General features: G+C 37.7%; 1 protein-coding gene across 2 annotated transcripts; it reads left to right on the top strand.

The window, feature by feature from the left end:
* Window positions 1–28: 28 nt before the first annotated feature.
* melk (maternal embryonic leucine zipper kinase) lies at window positions 29–17,428 on the top strand. 2 transcript variants are annotated; one of them, XM_066720579.1, is made up of 19 exons: window positions 29–238; window positions 1,920–2,024; window positions 2,448–2,533; window positions 4,136–4,252; window positions 4,940–5,083; window positions 5,497–5,565; window positions 5,951–6,043; window positions 6,758–6,856; window positions 7,284–7,352; window positions 7,848–7,946; window positions 8,285–8,371; window positions 8,858–8,983; window positions 10,380–10,514; window positions 10,940–11,165; window positions 13,100–13,138; window positions 14,486–14,579; window positions 14,938–15,103; window positions 15,747–15,850; window positions 16,227–17,428. In XM_066720579.1, exons 2-19 carry the CDS (start codon window positions 1,964–1,966, stop codon window positions 16,402–16,404), a joined length of 1,992 nt encoding a protein of 663 aa, XP_066576676.1. In that variant the 5' UTR covers window positions 29–238; window positions 1,920–1,963; the 3' UTR covers window positions 16,405–17,428. The 2 variants fall into 2 exon arrangements, with proteins under 2 accessions (XP_066576676.1, XP_066576677.1); XM_066720580.1 differs by lacking the exon at window positions 13,100–13,138.
* Window positions 17,429–17,774: the final 346 nt, after the last annotated feature.

The following is a 17,774-nucleotide window of genomic DNA, read 5'->3' as shown; positions in this document are numbered from 1 at the left end:
ACGTCATTCTGAGGGAAATTCAAACTTCCACAGTACAGGCCGGCCGGAGTGATCCATCTACAGAGAAGAGCTGCCGAAACTGGGCAAACTTTTAAAAGTATTATGTTGATATATAATACGTGTTAAATATTGTTAGGCGGTAGGGTGTTTTGTGTTTTCTTCCCAGGTTGGGAGCACTGCAATTTCTGCAAACAACATTGTCAACACCTTTTATAAACCGACGTTTGATGAAAAAGAGGTAAGTTCATTTTAATTCGTATTTTACTGTTTTTCTTATATTAAGTTAAGCCCAAACCATAGAAATACATGCATACATTCAAGAAGCGACCTATATATATTCACGTACACAAACGCTTATCTGCAGCACATTAAGTCATGGAAAGACAAACGATCAGATGTTACGTTTAAATTTTGGTTTTGTTTTACTATATATAGCGTACATGCTGTGGTTACTGAAGTGAAAATGTATTTAAATGACGAATGCGCATACATATCCGTATTTGGACAAAGTGTTTAATTAGACAACATGCTATTGTGTTAACACTGCATTCACGGTGGAGTGGTTATCATCTTATTTAAAGGCTTTTAAAGTTTTTTTTTATTTTTGAATTTGCATAGGGAATACGTACCATAAAACTCTGACCTCCCCTAATATCTGTGCACATATCAAAATCAAACTTCAAATGTAAAGCAAGGGATGTTTGGCTGTTTAAATGGTAATCCCATTTCCCGTGCAGTCCGTGGCGCTGGTCGCGTTCGTGTAGCGCAGTTGCCGCGGCTCCACCAATGGGAGCAGTGGGATTCTGCAGATCTGCGCAGAACTGCGGACATCTGCGCAGCAAGAACGCCACCAGTGTTCTGCTGTAAGGCACGACGGGACTGCCACCTCCCGACTCCTTCAGTCATTGATGCACATGTGGGCTTTTGAACAGCTGTGCTCAGTGCTGCTGGTTATGGTGCTAAAAAGGCTGAAATGGAATATATATAATTCAAAGCATCCCTTAAGCAAATTACAATCCTAACCACATACACCTCCTTGCTTTCTGGATTTAGTTTTCCATTATATACTTTGAATGTAAACCTCATTTTACAAGATGGTAACATTAGCAAGACAAAAAAACCTATTACACTCAATTTTCAATCTAATTTAAAGGATTGTTCTTGCAGTACTTAATTGATTACACCCGTACTGCAGTTGTCCTGAAAACAGGCTACTGTTTTTAGTTTGCACATTTTGCTGGTGTAAGCCTATGACTATTCGCCATGCACTCAGGGGGATCTTTAACCTGAACATCAGCTATCTGTTGTCACTCTTTGCCTGGCCTGAATTCACCCTTCCCATCCCCAGGCGGTGGGGTTTATGCTGCTCCCTAGTTGGGGGCTTACATGAACTCTTCTTGTGTCTCTTGGGATCACAATCTAGCCTCTTCGTGTATCGTTTTATAACTTCAAAAATGGGTTCATTCTTTTTATATCCCCAAGTAAGCCTACGGAGACAGCAGCAGATAATGTGGCCTGCATATCTATATTATCTTGACTCGTTTCTTTCAAAATCCTTACAAAGGCCCAATTTTCATGAAGTTAATTCTAACTGCAGTCACATAGGTTTTGACTCTACAGAAAAATAAGGTATTCCTTACCGTATAGCTTACACACGGCATCTTTTCAGTGATTATTGTCCTGGTTAAGAATTTGGTAATGTTCCTTTGTTCCACTGTTTATTTTAATTGCCATTCATGTTTAATATTGACAACATCTTTACGATCTAAGACTCTGTTGATTACAAAGGCACGTTTTGCTGGTAATGGCACATTCATTAAGATTTGTTCATGGTTTATTACTGAAACTTTGGTTTTGATATCCTTTTTAGGCCTGCATATTAATTCAGAAATTAAAATCTAAATTGTTTTTCATTTCAGTTACCCATATTCCTGTAGTGAAAGTGTTTGCATCTTCCACAAAGATGTCTGCAGACAACGCTGAACTCCTCAAGCACTATGACTTGTATGAAACCATTGGCACAGGTAAGAATTGTTACTGGGTTATGTTTTTCGGTTTAATGTTATTTTAGTTAAATATATCCAGAAATTGTAAATAAATAGATTGAATGATAGAATGTAATCCATGGAAGGCTATAAGGCAGCAAGAGGAGGGATGTATAAACAATGCATCGTCTATGTAAGTACCTTAGAAGATCTAGCATACTGTTTTATTTAATCCAGAAATCGTATGTGTAATCATCATATTGTTTTTATTACAACTATTCATTTGCAGAACTGAATAATTCTAATTACCATACACCATTTTGTCACAGTGAAAAACACTTTTGAAGTGAAATATGAGTTTGTAATGCTGTTGAAGACATTAGTATGACTTGAATTCTAAGACGAAATGTGATAACTCATCTGAGTGCTGAAGGAGCTTTTTTCTTTTACTTTGTAAACTAGGTGGGTTTGCAAAAGTAAAGCTCGGACGGCACATTCTGACGGGAGAAAAAGTAGCAATAAAAATAATGGACAAGACTGAGCTGGGGGTAGGTGCTTGGGTTCCTTGCTTTTATTGATTTAATGTTGGGAGTGTGGGTGTTAAAGTGATAGGTACAGACTAATGTTTGAGCTAATTATTTATGACAAAAGAAAGGAGAAAAGCTCAACAACCTATTAAGATTATTTTTTGTGTGAACTTGCTTTGACTTGTGGTTTACTGTTTGGGGGCAGGGGTATGCATTATGCTTGACCAAACAAAACAAAAAAAGAAAGTTAATTCTACATGTTGTTGGAAGTATCCAAAATTGGATTTGAAAACACTACCTTTTAAAAAAATGACCTGTTAGAAATATTTACTGGTACAACGATGAAGATGGGGGTTTTTATGTAGCCTACATCCCTGAGGATATTGCATTACCTGCGCTTTTTACTAGAAAGGTTGTTGCAAATTCAGGCCGTGTACGGCTATATTCTTGTCATTACATAGGCAGCTGTTCTTCCCAAATTTTTAAAATAACCTTAAGGAGAAAAACACAACTTTTAATTCATGAGAGCATGGAAAACCGACAAAAGCTGACTGACTCCCTGCTACTATGTTGTCTGTGGAGTTTTGCACTGTTGGAATAGCTGGTGAAGCTTTTCTTTCTAGCAATATTATTTAAATGTTAATTCTGCAGAGTATTTTTTAAAAACATTCATTCAAGTTATACTATAGCAGTGTTCTCCACTTTTTAAGTCTTAGTTTCACAATTCCTATCAGATGTTCTGTTTGATTCTGTTCTTTCTTGTTAAAATGCAATATTTATTCATAATTTATACAACAAGAAGGGGTTGAGAAATGTAGGAAGTCAATTAGTGTAGAACGGTGCAGTGTTGCCTGCAGGTAAAGCTCTCTGGTGTGGCTCCACTATTCTTCCCCATGGATTTTTTTCTCATTCAGCTTAAAGAAAGCTCCTCCGTAGCTATTAGTATGCTGAAACAGTCAGTGTGGAAAAATATCATGATCATAATGAGCAACAAATAGTAGAATGTTACTCTGTAAATATGCAAAGAAATACCAATAGCAAAATGCAAATGACTTTTACCTGTGTAAGATGCAATGCCTGTATTTAGCTATAGGCTGGATATTGAAGAAAGGTTGGGAAAGTCTGAACTGATTTTTAGTCCTCTAGGAAATGTATTATTGTGAGCCTTCTGATTTATTTTTCTTTCTTGATCAATGTACCAATCTTTATACCGCGGGGGAATAACCGAGAACAGTCATTGAAATGTCTGTATAAATTAGCAATTTGTGATGCAGTGTTACCGCACATGGCCCAGTTTAGTGTTAGTGTTTCAATAATGTGCTTATATAAAACATTTACACCTGCATAAGTACTGTGGTAATTCCGTGTATACGTTCAAATTAAACATTTTGTTATGCAGTTAACAGTATAAATCTGCAATTGAACCAAATTCCCAATGCTGCTATTAGAGGGGAGGTGTTAAATATGTTGAAATACCAGTTATTTTTTATTATTAGGCCTAATATTTTATTTGGGTAATACTGAGGACAGATCTGGATATTTTGCATCCTGTGATGCATTTATCGAGAAACTTTTGCGCTCATCTTTTTTTTCTAATTTCTGTGCTTTCTGTGCCTTGTTTAGGATGATTTACCCCGCGTGAAGACTGAGATTGAAGCCATGAAGAACCTCAGTCATCAGCATATATGTCGTCTGTACCACGTTATAGAGACATCGAAGAAAATATTCATGGTCCTTGAGGTATTAGTCATAATGCTAATACAATAACAAGCCAAGGGAAGGGGAGAAAAAAAAAATCCTCTTAATTTTATTGATCTTGAATTATTGATTTAAGAACCCTACTTGTTCATTCTTTTCTGTCTATATTAATAATACTCTTCTACACATTTCATGTGCCCAGTCTAAGGTTAATAAACGTTTTATTTTTTCATCCCCCTGAGTAGATTTTCCTTTTATTCATGATGCCTTTTGTATTACTAATGGGGAAACATCTACTGTTATTGGTCTTCCCTTCCTGTCTTTTCTCATTTAAAATAATTTGTCTTCCTCTAATTATTCTGCTTATGCTTATGAATGTCTTCAATTAGAATTATAAATATTCAATATTACATTTTCTGTATCTTTCCTTTGGTACATTTTACTTAAGTAATTTTGTGCAGCCATTTCTTCAGACTTTGATTTTGAAAACCAATTTCTGGATAATTTTTTTTTATGAAATTAAATCTCACTGAGCAGAAGGGATGTTTACTCAGTTTTATGCCTGGTACTTCAGGACACACTGAATACACTTGCCAAGTAAAAGTGCACTGTGAGTTCTGAAATGCAAAGAAAAAACATGCTTGCTCTTACAGGCCATTCCTAATTCTCTGTGGTAAGAAATCACACTAAATTAGAACTTCTGTTCTCTTTGTCATGCTTTTTAAACAGTACTGCCCCGGAGGAGAACTGTTCGACTACATCATTGCCAAAGATCGTCTGTCGGAAGAAGAAACTCGCATATTCTTCCGCCAGATTGTATCGGCACTGGCTTATGTGCACAGCAAGGGCTACGCTCACAGGGACCTCAAACCGGTGAGTCCGGGCCGGTGCTGCCACACTCGAGGAGCTGTGTAACGCGTACCTGCACTTTGTCATTACTCGACTGCATTTCTTATATAGCTTATCCTTGGGAAATGGGGGGTATATTAGTGTATTAGTATATTAGACCTTCTCTCACCAGTTGGCCTCCTAATTTTCTGCAGTTGCTATTTTGTTCCGTTTCAGTTCTTGGCTTTTGGCTTGGAGACGCATTCACAGTCTCCATTGTTCACAATTCTGGCATAGTTAGCATGACCATTTATATTTAAAGGAGAAATGTCAGGTAGACACAAAATATGTGCAACAATGGAGGAAATAAATTACCAGAATATGTGAATTTGCATTACTTTTTAAATGTGTACAGCTTTAACTTTATTTTTAATCTTTATTTTTGATTCTCTCTGCAGGAAAATCTGCTCATTGATGAAGACCATAATCTTAAACTGATTGATTTTGGTTTGTGTGCAAAGCCAAAGGTAGGATTTTGTTCTTGTTTTTTTGTGGTAGTTTTAAATTGTGTGCTGAATAACTGTCCTGTCTGTTCCCATCTTTACTTCAGTTTGCATACAGTATGCAAATGCATAACCATTTCTGCAAAGTTAAGTGCATTATACAGGTTTTATTCTATACATTCCAGTGAGGTTTCATCTGCTATTTTGTGATTACTACTTTTTGTTGTTAGTCTTCTGTACAGTACTCTTTCTTTTATTTTTCAATTCAAATGTCATTCATGATGGATTGTAGTGCAGTGTATCTTTAAAGCTGCAGTTTTTATCAAATCCCATTATTTCTCCTGTTTGTGCCCCACAGAATGATGGGATTGCTTTAATCGCCCTAACCCTAGTAAGTCTTGTGTTGCAGGGCGGTCTGGAATACCATCTGATGACATGCTGTGGCAGCCCTGCATACGCAGCTCCCGAATTAATTCAAGGCAAGGCTTATATCGGCTCAGAGGTGAGCACCCATCGATGAAATGAAAGGAAGGAATTAACAGGGCTTCAATGTCGGCTTGTGAGATTGTGCAGAAGAACCCCAGATTGTTTCTCCTTGATGTAACACTGCTTTAATTTATTCGCAGAGCCGAGTAGAAGGCCTCTTTCTGATTCTTACATTCTCGAATATGCAAGTGTGCACACTGTGTGTACCTATCTTATCTAATATATATATACACACACACACACACACACACACTAGCAGGCAACATTATTGGGGAAACCTGGAAATGGGACTGAAATACAATCAAAAAAGGCACTGACTTGGTCTTGTGGCTCTCGCACATGTCACAAGTGGGTGTTCATGTTTTGTTAAATGCTTATTCTATAGATCAGTAGAAGGTGTGTGTATATATTAAAAATCTTATGTTTTGTTTCCCTTTTCCAAAAAAGGCATTGGGTAACTTTCTTTACCATTATCTGCATACAATGAAATCCTCCTAAGTTTTGAATTTGTATTTGTTGTATGGCACTAGACTGATTGTAATTTCCAGGTGGATTGTAATTTTGTCATCTTCACGGCGGCTGAGGTTGTGCAGTGAAGGTTCATCACATTGTACGTTTAATTTGTTTTTGCCAACTACAGCTTTGAGGGTCAGGTCTTAATTTAGCTAGTGCTGTATGAAACTATTTCTCCTGCCTGTTGTGTGATTGTTTGGCTTGTGCGCTGTTCTAGGCGGATGTGTGGAGTATGGGCGTGCTGCTGTTCGCTCTGCTGTGTGGGTACCTGCCCTTCGATGACGACAACGTCATGATTCTGTACAAGAAGATAACGGTATGCCTTTGAACCTTGCAGATGGAGATTGCTTACAAAAGCACCTGCATGTTACTTAATAGCTGCTTATGTCATATGCACAGTAGGTACTTGAACATTTTAGATATTCACCCTGATCGTTTATCTTACAAAGTGATTTACCTGTGTGAGTACGTGAAAGATTCTGTAGAAATATTTGCTTACACTCCCTTTGTGCTGTCCTTGTTACTTCAACATTTGCTGGAGAGAGTTTGTGCTTTACTGCACAGCAAAATGTGAAGTTGATAAGACACATTTTCTTGCAAACTTATAAGCATTGTGTATTCATACTAAAAATAAAAACTAATCTTTACTTATAAGTCTAGTCTACCATCTTTGTGTTATTTCATGCTTAAAACGAAGCCACTGTACACTTTTTTGTGTCTGTAAATGTTGTCTGTTGTTTCAGAGGGGACAGTACAACAATCCTTCATGGCTTTCACCGGGCAGCATCCTGCTTCTCAATCAGATGATGCAGGTAACCCTGTCTCTGTGTGGCCGGCCAGTCTAGTGAAGTAGTATGGAAGACTGACTCAGCACAGGAATAAATTCTGTTCTGTGTTCTGTTGTACGTCTCTGTACTGCATGTATTGTTACCTGTGTAATTTGTCAGTCTGCTGACTTTAAAATTAATCCCTTATACGTCACAGCCTTTATTATGATAAAAAAATTATAATTTGGGCACTTTAATGTGAAGACAAGGATGCCAGTTTTGATACCATGAAGCATTTACTTTTTTTGGCCTATAGCTTTCATGAAAACAAATTCTGCACATTCCCTTGTTTGGCAAATCATAATTTGTATTAAATATACCAGTTTTTATGTCAGTGATACATTTGTGTAGAAGATAGTTACAGTGCTGTTGCTCTATCCTATTTTTGCATTTCTTTAGCTATATTCAGTTATACTGTAAACAATTTAAATACATTTTACTGTAAATGTTTTAACTGCAGTTATCCTGGTTCTCCTCTAGGTGGACCCTAAGAGACGCATCACAGTCAAACATCTTCTGAACCATCCCTGGCTGATGCAGGGCTACTCCAGCCCGGTCGAATGGCACAGCAGGGTACCTGTAAGTCTCTCTCCAGCTTAATTTCAGAGTTAAAATACATCCTTCTCAGTCCTGTTAATGTCTGCACTTTCTCTCTTGATTTGTCCTATCTGATTTCAATGTAGCAAAGATGAACATGTTTAATCTTTGGAGGGCTTGGCTCTCTAACCAGGCATGGGAAAACTAATTACACCTACTAGAACACTATTTTTTAATTATGCGGGGGGACGTCAGGGTGTTATTTATTTGCGTGTGTCGTACATTATGAAAATAACTTAATTATGGCTACAATAACATTTTAATATTAAGTTGACCCTGTTAGTATTAAAAAGCATCTAATGCCACTGTTTTGGGCACAGCTTGGCCACATTGATGAGGACTGCATTACAGAGATGGCCGTGTGCCTCAAGCGTTCAAGACCAAGCATGACTGACCTGGTCTCAGAAGTGAGTATTTCAGCCCCTGTTTTAATACCTTTAAACAGTGTATATTCTAACATTTAAAACTGGTGTCATTACCAGGAACAGACTGAGAATTAGATTAATTTAGTTTACCTCTCTTTTTTTTTTTTTTTTAAACGTATAAAAAGCCGGAACTGGAAAATGAAAATATTAAATCTGTACTTCCACTTTCTAATGATAACCACTAGATGTCAGCAGAGTACAGTTGATGTATAAGCTTTCCAGATTGAAATGAAGGGTGAGAGTGTACTGTGTTTTATGATCTGTTTTAGCAGGTTTTCTTAAAAAAAACTAACACTGGATATTGTTTAATTTCATATGCAAGAGACATCAGTCAGTAGGTTTCTACCTTGCTTGCATGATAAAGCACAGTGGAGTGACTTTGATCTGGACTCCAAAGCAGTCTTTCTGTGCAGTTTAGCCAACATTTCCATCTTAATTAGGAACTCGGTCCATATTCTTCCCTCTTAGTGGAGCTACAGCCATATCACCGCCATATACCTCCTGCTGCTGGCGAAGAAACTGCGAGGGAAGCCAGTGCGACTGAGACTCTTGCCTGTGGAGTCGGGCACTTCCACGCCTTTCAAAGACTTGAAGGTAAGGGCTTTCACATAAAGCTAATTAACAAGCCATAATAGTATATTATCAGGGTATTCTTGTTAAAATATCTAACATTTTCTGTGTTTTCAAATGGGAAAGTATGAAATCACGCACACCGAAGCTCATCTCTCCATACCCTCTGACCCATGACATCAGAGTGAAAAATCTCGGATGCCAAGTTGCTTTGCCATGTCCCATATACAAGTATCTGAATATATTTTCTGGAAATTAGAAACATTGTACATTTTACCTTTCCTAGGAGAATTTGATCTATTTTTGACTTTTGAATGTTCTATTCCTGCACAGAGCTCTTAAACTTGTTTTCTGTGTGTATCGAGGCCCATAGACCCGAGCGCTGCATTCTCACAGTGTGTATTCAGTTCACACACTGGTTCACAGAGCACGAATGAAGGTATACCGTACCAATAGTTCAGTTTTCTTTCACTTGCACTCACCTCTTCCGGGTTCAAGAATAACTTTTAGTCTCTTTGGAACCAAATTACTTGCCTCATTTCCAACCACCTTTGAAATGCATCAGATGTGAGTCACAGACCAAAAGCATAATTTTGTGTTTATTTTGTTTAAATCCAATGTTGCTGTGTTTGGTTTCAGATCACTGGCCTCAACAGTGTCTGTAGCTGAACCCTAAATGTATGCATGAGCTTTTATTTTTGTGCAACCAAGTTAAAAAGAGCCTATTTTCCACATGATCGAGAGAGTTCATCTGCATAACAAAACACCCCTTCTAGATTTTCAAATATTTTGGAAAGCAGACTCAAGTGTTATGTAATAAATCTGGCTAGTGTTTATCCATTTTAATCGCATTACCATTAGAGCAAGGTGTCTGTGCAGTGAGTGAAACACTGCCATCCTGTGGTGCTCTGTGACAGTTGTCGGACGCTCTGAAAGGCAGCTGATTGTTGATAGATAAGTGTGAGAGAGAGACGGGTCTCTGGTTTTCACTGTCTCTGGTTTTCACTGGTGGAGCTGCACACGAGATGGTTGCATGTGCCTATGTGCAAACTATACTATTATAATCTGTTTCTCACTCAAAGGAAACCTACTGTTTGTTCTGACAGATATTAATAGTTTTGGCTACATATCTTTAGATCATGTATTGCGTTGCTGTTCTTTCTAAAGTGGATTTATAAAAAAATCAGTTCTGTCTTAAAAAACTTCTGCAGACCTTGAGATGGGAAAGGTCTGCATGTGCTGTATAGCGGTTTGAAAGTAGTGTACAGAAGTGTGTTTTGGTCACATGGAAGGGTACCCTCACCAATATAGAAGGACCCTAAAGTCACAGGACTAATTTCACTTTTTTGAATAGTTGTCTTCTCACTTGTCCAAGCTCTGAGACTCTGGCTTAAAAGCGGTTTGTGTTTGTTGTTCTCAGACCAAGAAAAACCTGAACTTTGGCCAAGATGAAGAGAGTGCCGAGATCCCTCTGGTCTTCTGTTCCATGGATTTTGCTGAGGAATGTGCCTTTGATGAGCCCCCGAGTTCCCCACTCACGCAGAGACTTGAGAAGGTTCGTTGAGATCCCCGTATGGAGGATGCATCGCACATTCACCAGCTGCTTTTCACAGTGCTTCTCATTGTTTACCACACATCTAAGTCTCAAGTGTGTGTGTGTGTGTGTGTGTGTGTGTGTGTGTCATTGAATTCCATTTCAATTTTCACAAACAGATGTTTCAGCTATTCCAGAGATGAGTATTATCTTGCATTGCTATAGTAAATAAAATCACAAAAGCAGAAAGTTGATGAACTTGAATGTTTATCAAAATCAAAACTGAGCTCTGTTTAAACTATTCCCCATGAGACCAACCTCTTTATATCACTTGTAAAGAGAATGTTTGTTAATGTGGAAAAATGGATCTAATTAAAATATAGTAGGGCAAGGATATATTTATACTTGGGTAGGGCACCTTTAACATGCCTGTTTTTCTTTTTTAGAGATCAAAATGTCAATCCATGTTTGAGGATGTCAATGTAGAGCTTCCAACTCCCACTAAGGAGAGGGTACGCTCCAAAAACAAGGAAAACAAGGAGAATATAATCGACGGGTCTTCCAACAAGAAGACTGACGCTTTTGCCCTGCCGGCACCTAGGACACCTTACAACAAGAGAAACCCAAGAACGCACAAAACTCCTAATCACAACACTTCTGTGGGCAATAAAGGTGAGTGGTGTGGGACCAATTCACAGCAGTTCAAAATATCCACATCGTTTTTTGGATTGTATGTGTTGGTGAATGAGTCTTCACTTAATCCTGTCTTATCTTTGTGTTCTTGGTCTCGAACAAGTGACGTTGGCAAAGCGGTGATTTCTGGTAAATGAACTGAATATCAGTGTGAGAGAAGCAGTTCTTTATTCTTTAAAACAAAGTCCTGCCCAGGAATATCACGTAGGCTTATGTTCTTGCATACTCTTTGAAGGCAAGTAGGATAAGATTATTTTTTCCGAACATCTGCTTGTTCTTTCTTATATCTATACATGTTTTCCAATTGTTTGTTTTTAAATATCGAAATTAAAGAATTGGAATATCGTGTTCCATTTGAGGTTGTCGGAGAAGATTAACATGAACGTGTACAGAAGAGTATTCAACAGAAGTTGTCATGACATCTGCTTACTGTCCCATAAAACCAGGCCTTCACTGCTAAATGTAATTTGTATGTGCATGGCTCAATTAATCTCTTTAGATTTTATTATAATTCAACAATGGGATGAAGTAAGGAAATTCAATCAAACAGTTCAATACATTCTTTATAAGACAGTATTGCATTTTCTTGATTTTGATAAAACTACTGCCATTCAAACAACATTTGCAAATAGATTGTATTTATAATGTCTGATTTAGCATTCCTGGTATAAACTTTCATTTATAATCTTAATATATTCAAATTACACAATTTATGTAATTATCATGAAACTAAAACATTTCCAATTAAAAATGCCACAATACAAAAGCTATTTATTTTTTATCTCTTCAACTACAATTAGTTTTTGTAATTTGGAATAGATATGGAGCTACTGGATGGTTAATTAACTGTGGTTTGAGGATTATATATGTTGCAATGAGACAATGTATAACAGACAAACTAAGAAAATAAAATTTATTTTTTATTTAGTAAAATTGTACGTTTTTAAAATTTAAGAAATAAACATTGTTTTAATCTATTCTAAGATCCCCAAATTGTTCTGAATATCACAATTATAAATTAATTAGTAACAAATGTCTGTATTCAAATTTACTTTGTATTACCATTGGCGCTCTATGGAAGACCCTGCATTACATGGACTAAAGCTGATTGTTTCAGACAGTCTTTCAGTGATGTATCTTTGTGTGTTCAATTTCAATTTCATTTTGGAATTAAGTTTTAGAGGCATATAAAAGCACTGGTAGGATGCATATGTCAAATAATTCTCTATTGAGCAATTCCTTGCAGATGACCTCCGACACATTTTTACTCGCCTTCCAATATTTTTAAGATCTCCGTCTGTGCTTATTTGTTGAACATGATAGACATAACTAATGACTTCAAGCTTCTTTTGACCTCCTTTAATATTCTTAGGCTTTAAAAAGCTACTGAACATGACTTTAATGTTGAGTCTAGTTTTCTTGCTTGCAGAAGATGTTTCTGAAAGAAGCTGTGGGTCCTCGGGTATGTTGGCAAGTGGCTCCAATAAGCCCAGTGTCTGCATTTATTCTTCACCCCAGTTCATAGTTGTATGATGGGTTTAAATGTCTATAGATTGTCTGTCTTATGAGTATTTCTTAGCAGACTGGTGGAGTCTGGTTTTTTGTTGTGGCAAATCTTGTGGAATCACCGTTATTAGTACTCTGTAGGTTTGTGTCCAACTCTTCCTCTTTATAATCTCTTACTGGCGTATGATCATTGTTGTTCCGTTATTTTTGTAGCCACTGATTTGAGCATTTCCTTTATTAAATCAGTTTTGTGTTTTCTATCCATCATTTAAAATATTGAAATGTCTTATCTCCGTAAAATGTTTTATGTGTGATGGAAAGTTCACTGTCATCCAGCTGAGTACCATGGAAGGTATATTGCATACATGTGACACTTTCTTTTTTGAGTATCTGATGTATGTTTACAGGAGCAACTCTGTGGAATTTGATCGTTCCCTTTTTCACATGTAAGTGTGTGTTCACGGGTGCCTGTGTGGTTGTGGAGTGTCACCTTCACTAGGAAAAGGAAAATGTATCACTTAGGGTCTCTTGGTTTTATCACATCCGCTGCCAGTAATCTCCTGTCCATAAAGGAGGCAAATCACATTGAGACTCACTTACCTGAAGCATGTATTGCTAAGATCTATTGTGAGTCACAATATAGGTACTTTGGACAGTAGTGACTAGGATCAGAATACTATACGTCAGCTTTACTTTATTGTACTGCTGTTTAAATAGCATTGTTTTATACCCAAATATCATGATGCCTTTCAAATATTTCAGCATAGGTTGAAATTCTTGATTTTGTTTTTGATAATCATAACCAGGATAAGACTACTGTATATTTCCCATACATATTTTTTATTTATTTTGTAAATGCAAAAATAATTTTTACTTTAATGTCAGATGTTATATACATTTATATAATATGCAGTGGTTTTGTTTTTCTTAATGTAAATTCATCAGCATCATACTGATCAATTTACTGATAAATTCATCAAGCTGATTCATACCCAATGCATATTCAATTATTTAAATTGTCATACATGTTTTTACTTGCATGAATACTCCAGAATCTCAGATTTTGTAAAAATGATATTTTCTTTCTTGGAAATTTAGTATTATATTAATGAAATGTAATTAAGGCTCCAATATTGCTTAATCTAAACAAATGAAAGATGCTTCATTGTATGTTTTAAATGTATTATGTATTTCCTAACTCTAAAATACATGGGGGCTAGGGGGGTTTTGATTGAAATGTATTGTCTTCCTTGAATGAATTTACATGTTGGTGATTGGTTTGTGAATAAGTACAAAATGAATTCCTACATTGTTGTAGTCTATGAAATACAACCCCGTTAACGATAAGGACCCCTAGCAGGATTGTGGACATCTAGTGCACGTCTAGTTAACACTAATTTATTCAGGTTCATTTAGCTTGTTCTTGAAACATCCCAAATGAATTGACAACCTCAGCGTGTGTCTTCATAAACTGTCACACGCACCCACCATTAACTAGCCAAATATGGTGCCATCTTTTTGTTATGTACTTAGGAGTAATATGTTGAACTGACAAACCCAGTAACACCAATGATTATGCAGTTGAACTGGTGTGAAAATAATAGCTTGTAAGCATAATAAATTCAAGCTTTTGCTCTACCTCTTTTGCCGTAATAGTTTAACTCTCACTTGCATGATCATGGACCACACTTGTGTTCTATATTGTTGTGTTCGTGAACGTATTTTAAATTGGATTATATTTAATCTGTGTAAAGCTTTAATACAGATGTGGATGTATTATTGTCTTGTACCAGTTAGTAACTCGACCAAGGAACCCTCCCAGAAGAAATGCCCAGACCAGACGAACATGGATGAGCTTGCAGTGTTGACTTTCAGTCCAGAGCGGAGGTATTTGTTGTGCCCGACTGATGAAGTTAGGTTAAGGCAGTAAATTAGGAGATTGAAACTGGTTTTCTGGTTTCTAATAGGTGCAGCATCCAGAGGGGAGTAACTTACGACTGACAGAGTAACTTCACGTTGGAAGGAATGGCTGCTTAATTAACACATCCTCCCTTTAACCTGCTGAAGTAACCTGAGTAAACTATCTTATACCAGGAGCAGATCACAAACTTGTCCAATAATAACAAGCATTTGATAGGATGGCTATTCCACAAGTTTTGGTGAATCGCTTCATCTCATGAACCAGTGAAACTCTTGCTGTTGCTCCAGTGAGACAGGCGGTGACTCTTTATTGCCCCCCTCGCAGGTCCCGCTCTCTAGACATGGAAGTGAATCAGGCACAGATGGACAGCGCGCAGAAGAGGAAAGGCACCAAGGTGTTCGGGAGTCTGGAGAGAGGCTTGGACAAGATGATCACCATGTTGACTCCCAACAAGAAGAGAGGGCTGAGGGACGGCCCTCGGAAAATCAAGGTCTGTGTGCTGGTATTTTTTGTTTTTTATTTGATTTGGTCTTGAAGAGGTTGTCACTGAGTACAGTCCTATTTTATTAACTTTCTAAGCTCTGAACTGTGGACAAACCATAAGTCTTTTGCATTTTGTTTTTTGAAAGCGGATTTGTCTTCTTGCCTCAGATCGTTTAGCCCCAGAAAGAGGCGCAATGCTTCTGTGGCAGAGCTCAGGTTTTACATGGCGGTGTCATTCTCACCCTGATGGCTTGGCTAATCAATGCTCAATCAATTGATGCACATAATAAATTAAACATCATTACAGCATCTGTTAATCTCTTGAACATAATTTGCTCTTTGCTCTTTTTAGTTGCATGTCCCATTTTATAGGTTTCTGTATGCTAGCTTTGTCAGGGCTTTGGTTGTTTGGTGTTCCTAACTTAAAACCTCTTAACTTGTCCTCAAAATTAAGGTAGATACCACCCTCCTTAATAAAAACATCCATGAAGAGAATTGGTCTGTAATTGTCAGGTTCCTTTTTTTAACTCTGTTCCGTTTTACAACCTGTAGTTGTGGCTTATAAACAGTAATGAACAATGTCCCCCACCAGTTCATCTCACTATACTGTAATAAAATGTATTCATCTTTCCATTGTTGTACTTTTACAGGCAATGTACAATGTCACTTTAACAAGCCAGGTCCACGCAGAGCAAGTCTTAAATCAGATTATCAGCATCCTTCCACAGAAGAACGTTGACTTTGTACAGAAGGGGTGAGTGGTGGTCATGAATTGCATTTATACCCTCGGATTATACAGTTTTCTTTTGAGCCAGAAAGCTCTGTGGGTGGTTTGTGCAATTGACTAACTTTTTCATCCAATTTAATGTATATGAAGTACAAACTGGACAAAAATATTAAATAAAAAATAATGTAAAACCATTAATCGCATAATTACATTTAAATTTAGGTACATGAAATCATCTTTACCAATATTAACCAGCCTGCAGTCATTTACATTTTAATGAAACCTGAAATCCATCCTCTTTTGAGAAATGATCACATTTAGGCTATATCAGATGTGAAAAGTTATTTCGTGTTTTATGAGCGGGCAAATTATAACACGGCCCTGTTTCACTTCTACTCCACAGATACACCCTGAAGTGTAAAACCCAGTCTGACTTTGGCAAGGTCACCATGGCGTTCGAGCTGGAAGTGTGTATGCTGAGCAAGCCGGAGGTGGTGGGCATCCGCAGGCAGAGGCTCAAGGGAGACGCCTGGGTTTACAAACACTTAGTGGAAGATATACTGTCCACTTCCAAAGTATGACGGACATCTTGTTCGGGAGGGGAGAAAAACGTCAATACGCATTTCAGCATTACCCTAATTACAGATAAAACCTTAACATGTACAAATTTTAAGTCTTAAACCTAATGTTCACAATTTTGTTGTTTTTATCATGTGTGCATTCCTCTGATATTTCTGTGTGTGTGTCTCCTATTCTGTCCAGTCTTCACAATCTGCCTTCTGAACAGATTTTAAATGAATAAATTCCTAGCTTCTTTGCCAATGTGTACAAATTCAACTGACATTTACAGGGTCCGTTGGCTGTCGAGGCCGTCCAGGATCTCATTTGCAGCCTCTGCTTTAGCCGCGTCGCCATCATCGCAAAGGGACGGCACATTTCCTTCCCACATGGGCAGCCTTTCATTTGCATAACTTTGCTCCTGTCTGCGATTTAAGTAGGATTTATGTGGGTCATTAAGTAAGTCACAGCTGTGGTTACCAGAGTTAAACTTTATGTCCAGTAAAATGAGGTTGATTAAAATGACTGCCTCATCCTGGTGCAATCTCATTTAGCTGCTTTGATAATGTAACAAACGCCAGCCCTCGCCCGGCTCTCCGGCACACATCCGGCCTAATTCCGTCACAGCGAGGGAGACGCATTCTGCACTCTGGACTGTTCTCCGTGAGGCTAATTAATTGCCCTTTATTGCATGCGAGCTGCCAGCGTACCCAATTATAACTCATTTAGACATTAGCGCTTTCTCTTCAGAAATGGCTGTTTTTCAGAAACCTATGGAAAATGAAAGTTTTTTTTCTTCTGAATCAGTATTTAAAGCCACAACTTACCTTCACCTTCGATTGAATCCACTTCTTCCTCTGTGACCCCCCTACCCACCACCACCACCACCAAACATCCACTGGCAGAGCTGGTGCCAGAGCACATTGAAAAGCGGGACCAGCCGCTGCCGGTCAAAACTCTGCTCCGCTCCCCGGCCTGCCCCGGCCTGCCCCGTCCCCCCTGCTCTCTGTATGTTTTAAACTCCTTCAATAAATCAATTGCACTTAACGACTCCTTGTTCTGACTAAACTGCATCTGTTTTTTTTTTTTCTTCTTCTAATTATACATACTGTCAAGTGATTATACAGTATCAACTTTATTTAAAAATAAGGTTTGATGTTTTAGCATGAGTCCTCGAACCACCAATGTGATTTCAAGTAGGATAGTTTAAGACGAGTAGATGACTTAGAATTAGACTGTCCCACTTTGATGAAATATGTCGCTTAGCATTAATGTTGTAATACCTTTTGCAAAGAATGCATGTTTGTTTTGAAAACTGATGCTTTGATTGGTAGATTGTGGCTGCATTTCCTCTTCATTGGCTAATTCATCATTCAGTTTAATATAGTACTTG

The sequence above is a fragment of the Amia ocellicauda genome, chromosome 13 (genome assembly GCF_036373705.1).
Source record: "Amia ocellicauda isolate fAmiCal2 chromosome 13, fAmiCal2.hap1, whole genome shotgun sequence".
NCBI lineage: Eukaryota > Metazoa > Chordata > Actinopteri > Amiiformes > Amiidae > Amia > Amia ocellicauda.
This window is presented reverse-complemented; position numbering and strand designations above follow the sequence as displayed.

Bases quoted from the DNA above. Each gene is read 5' to 3' on its own strand.
- melk (XM_066720579.1), top strand. From the start codon at position 1,964: ATGTCTGCAGACAACGCTGAACTCCTCAAGCACTATGACTTGTATGAA. The intron at 6,857-7,283 runs GTATGCCTTTGA...CTGTTGTTTCAG, and splicing joins TTCTGTACAAGAAGATAACG to AGGGGACAGTACAACAATCC. The intron at 15,851-16,226 runs GTGAGTGGTGGT...TCTACTCCACAG, and splicing joins GTTGACTTTGTACAGAAGGG to ATACACCCTGAAGTGTAAAA.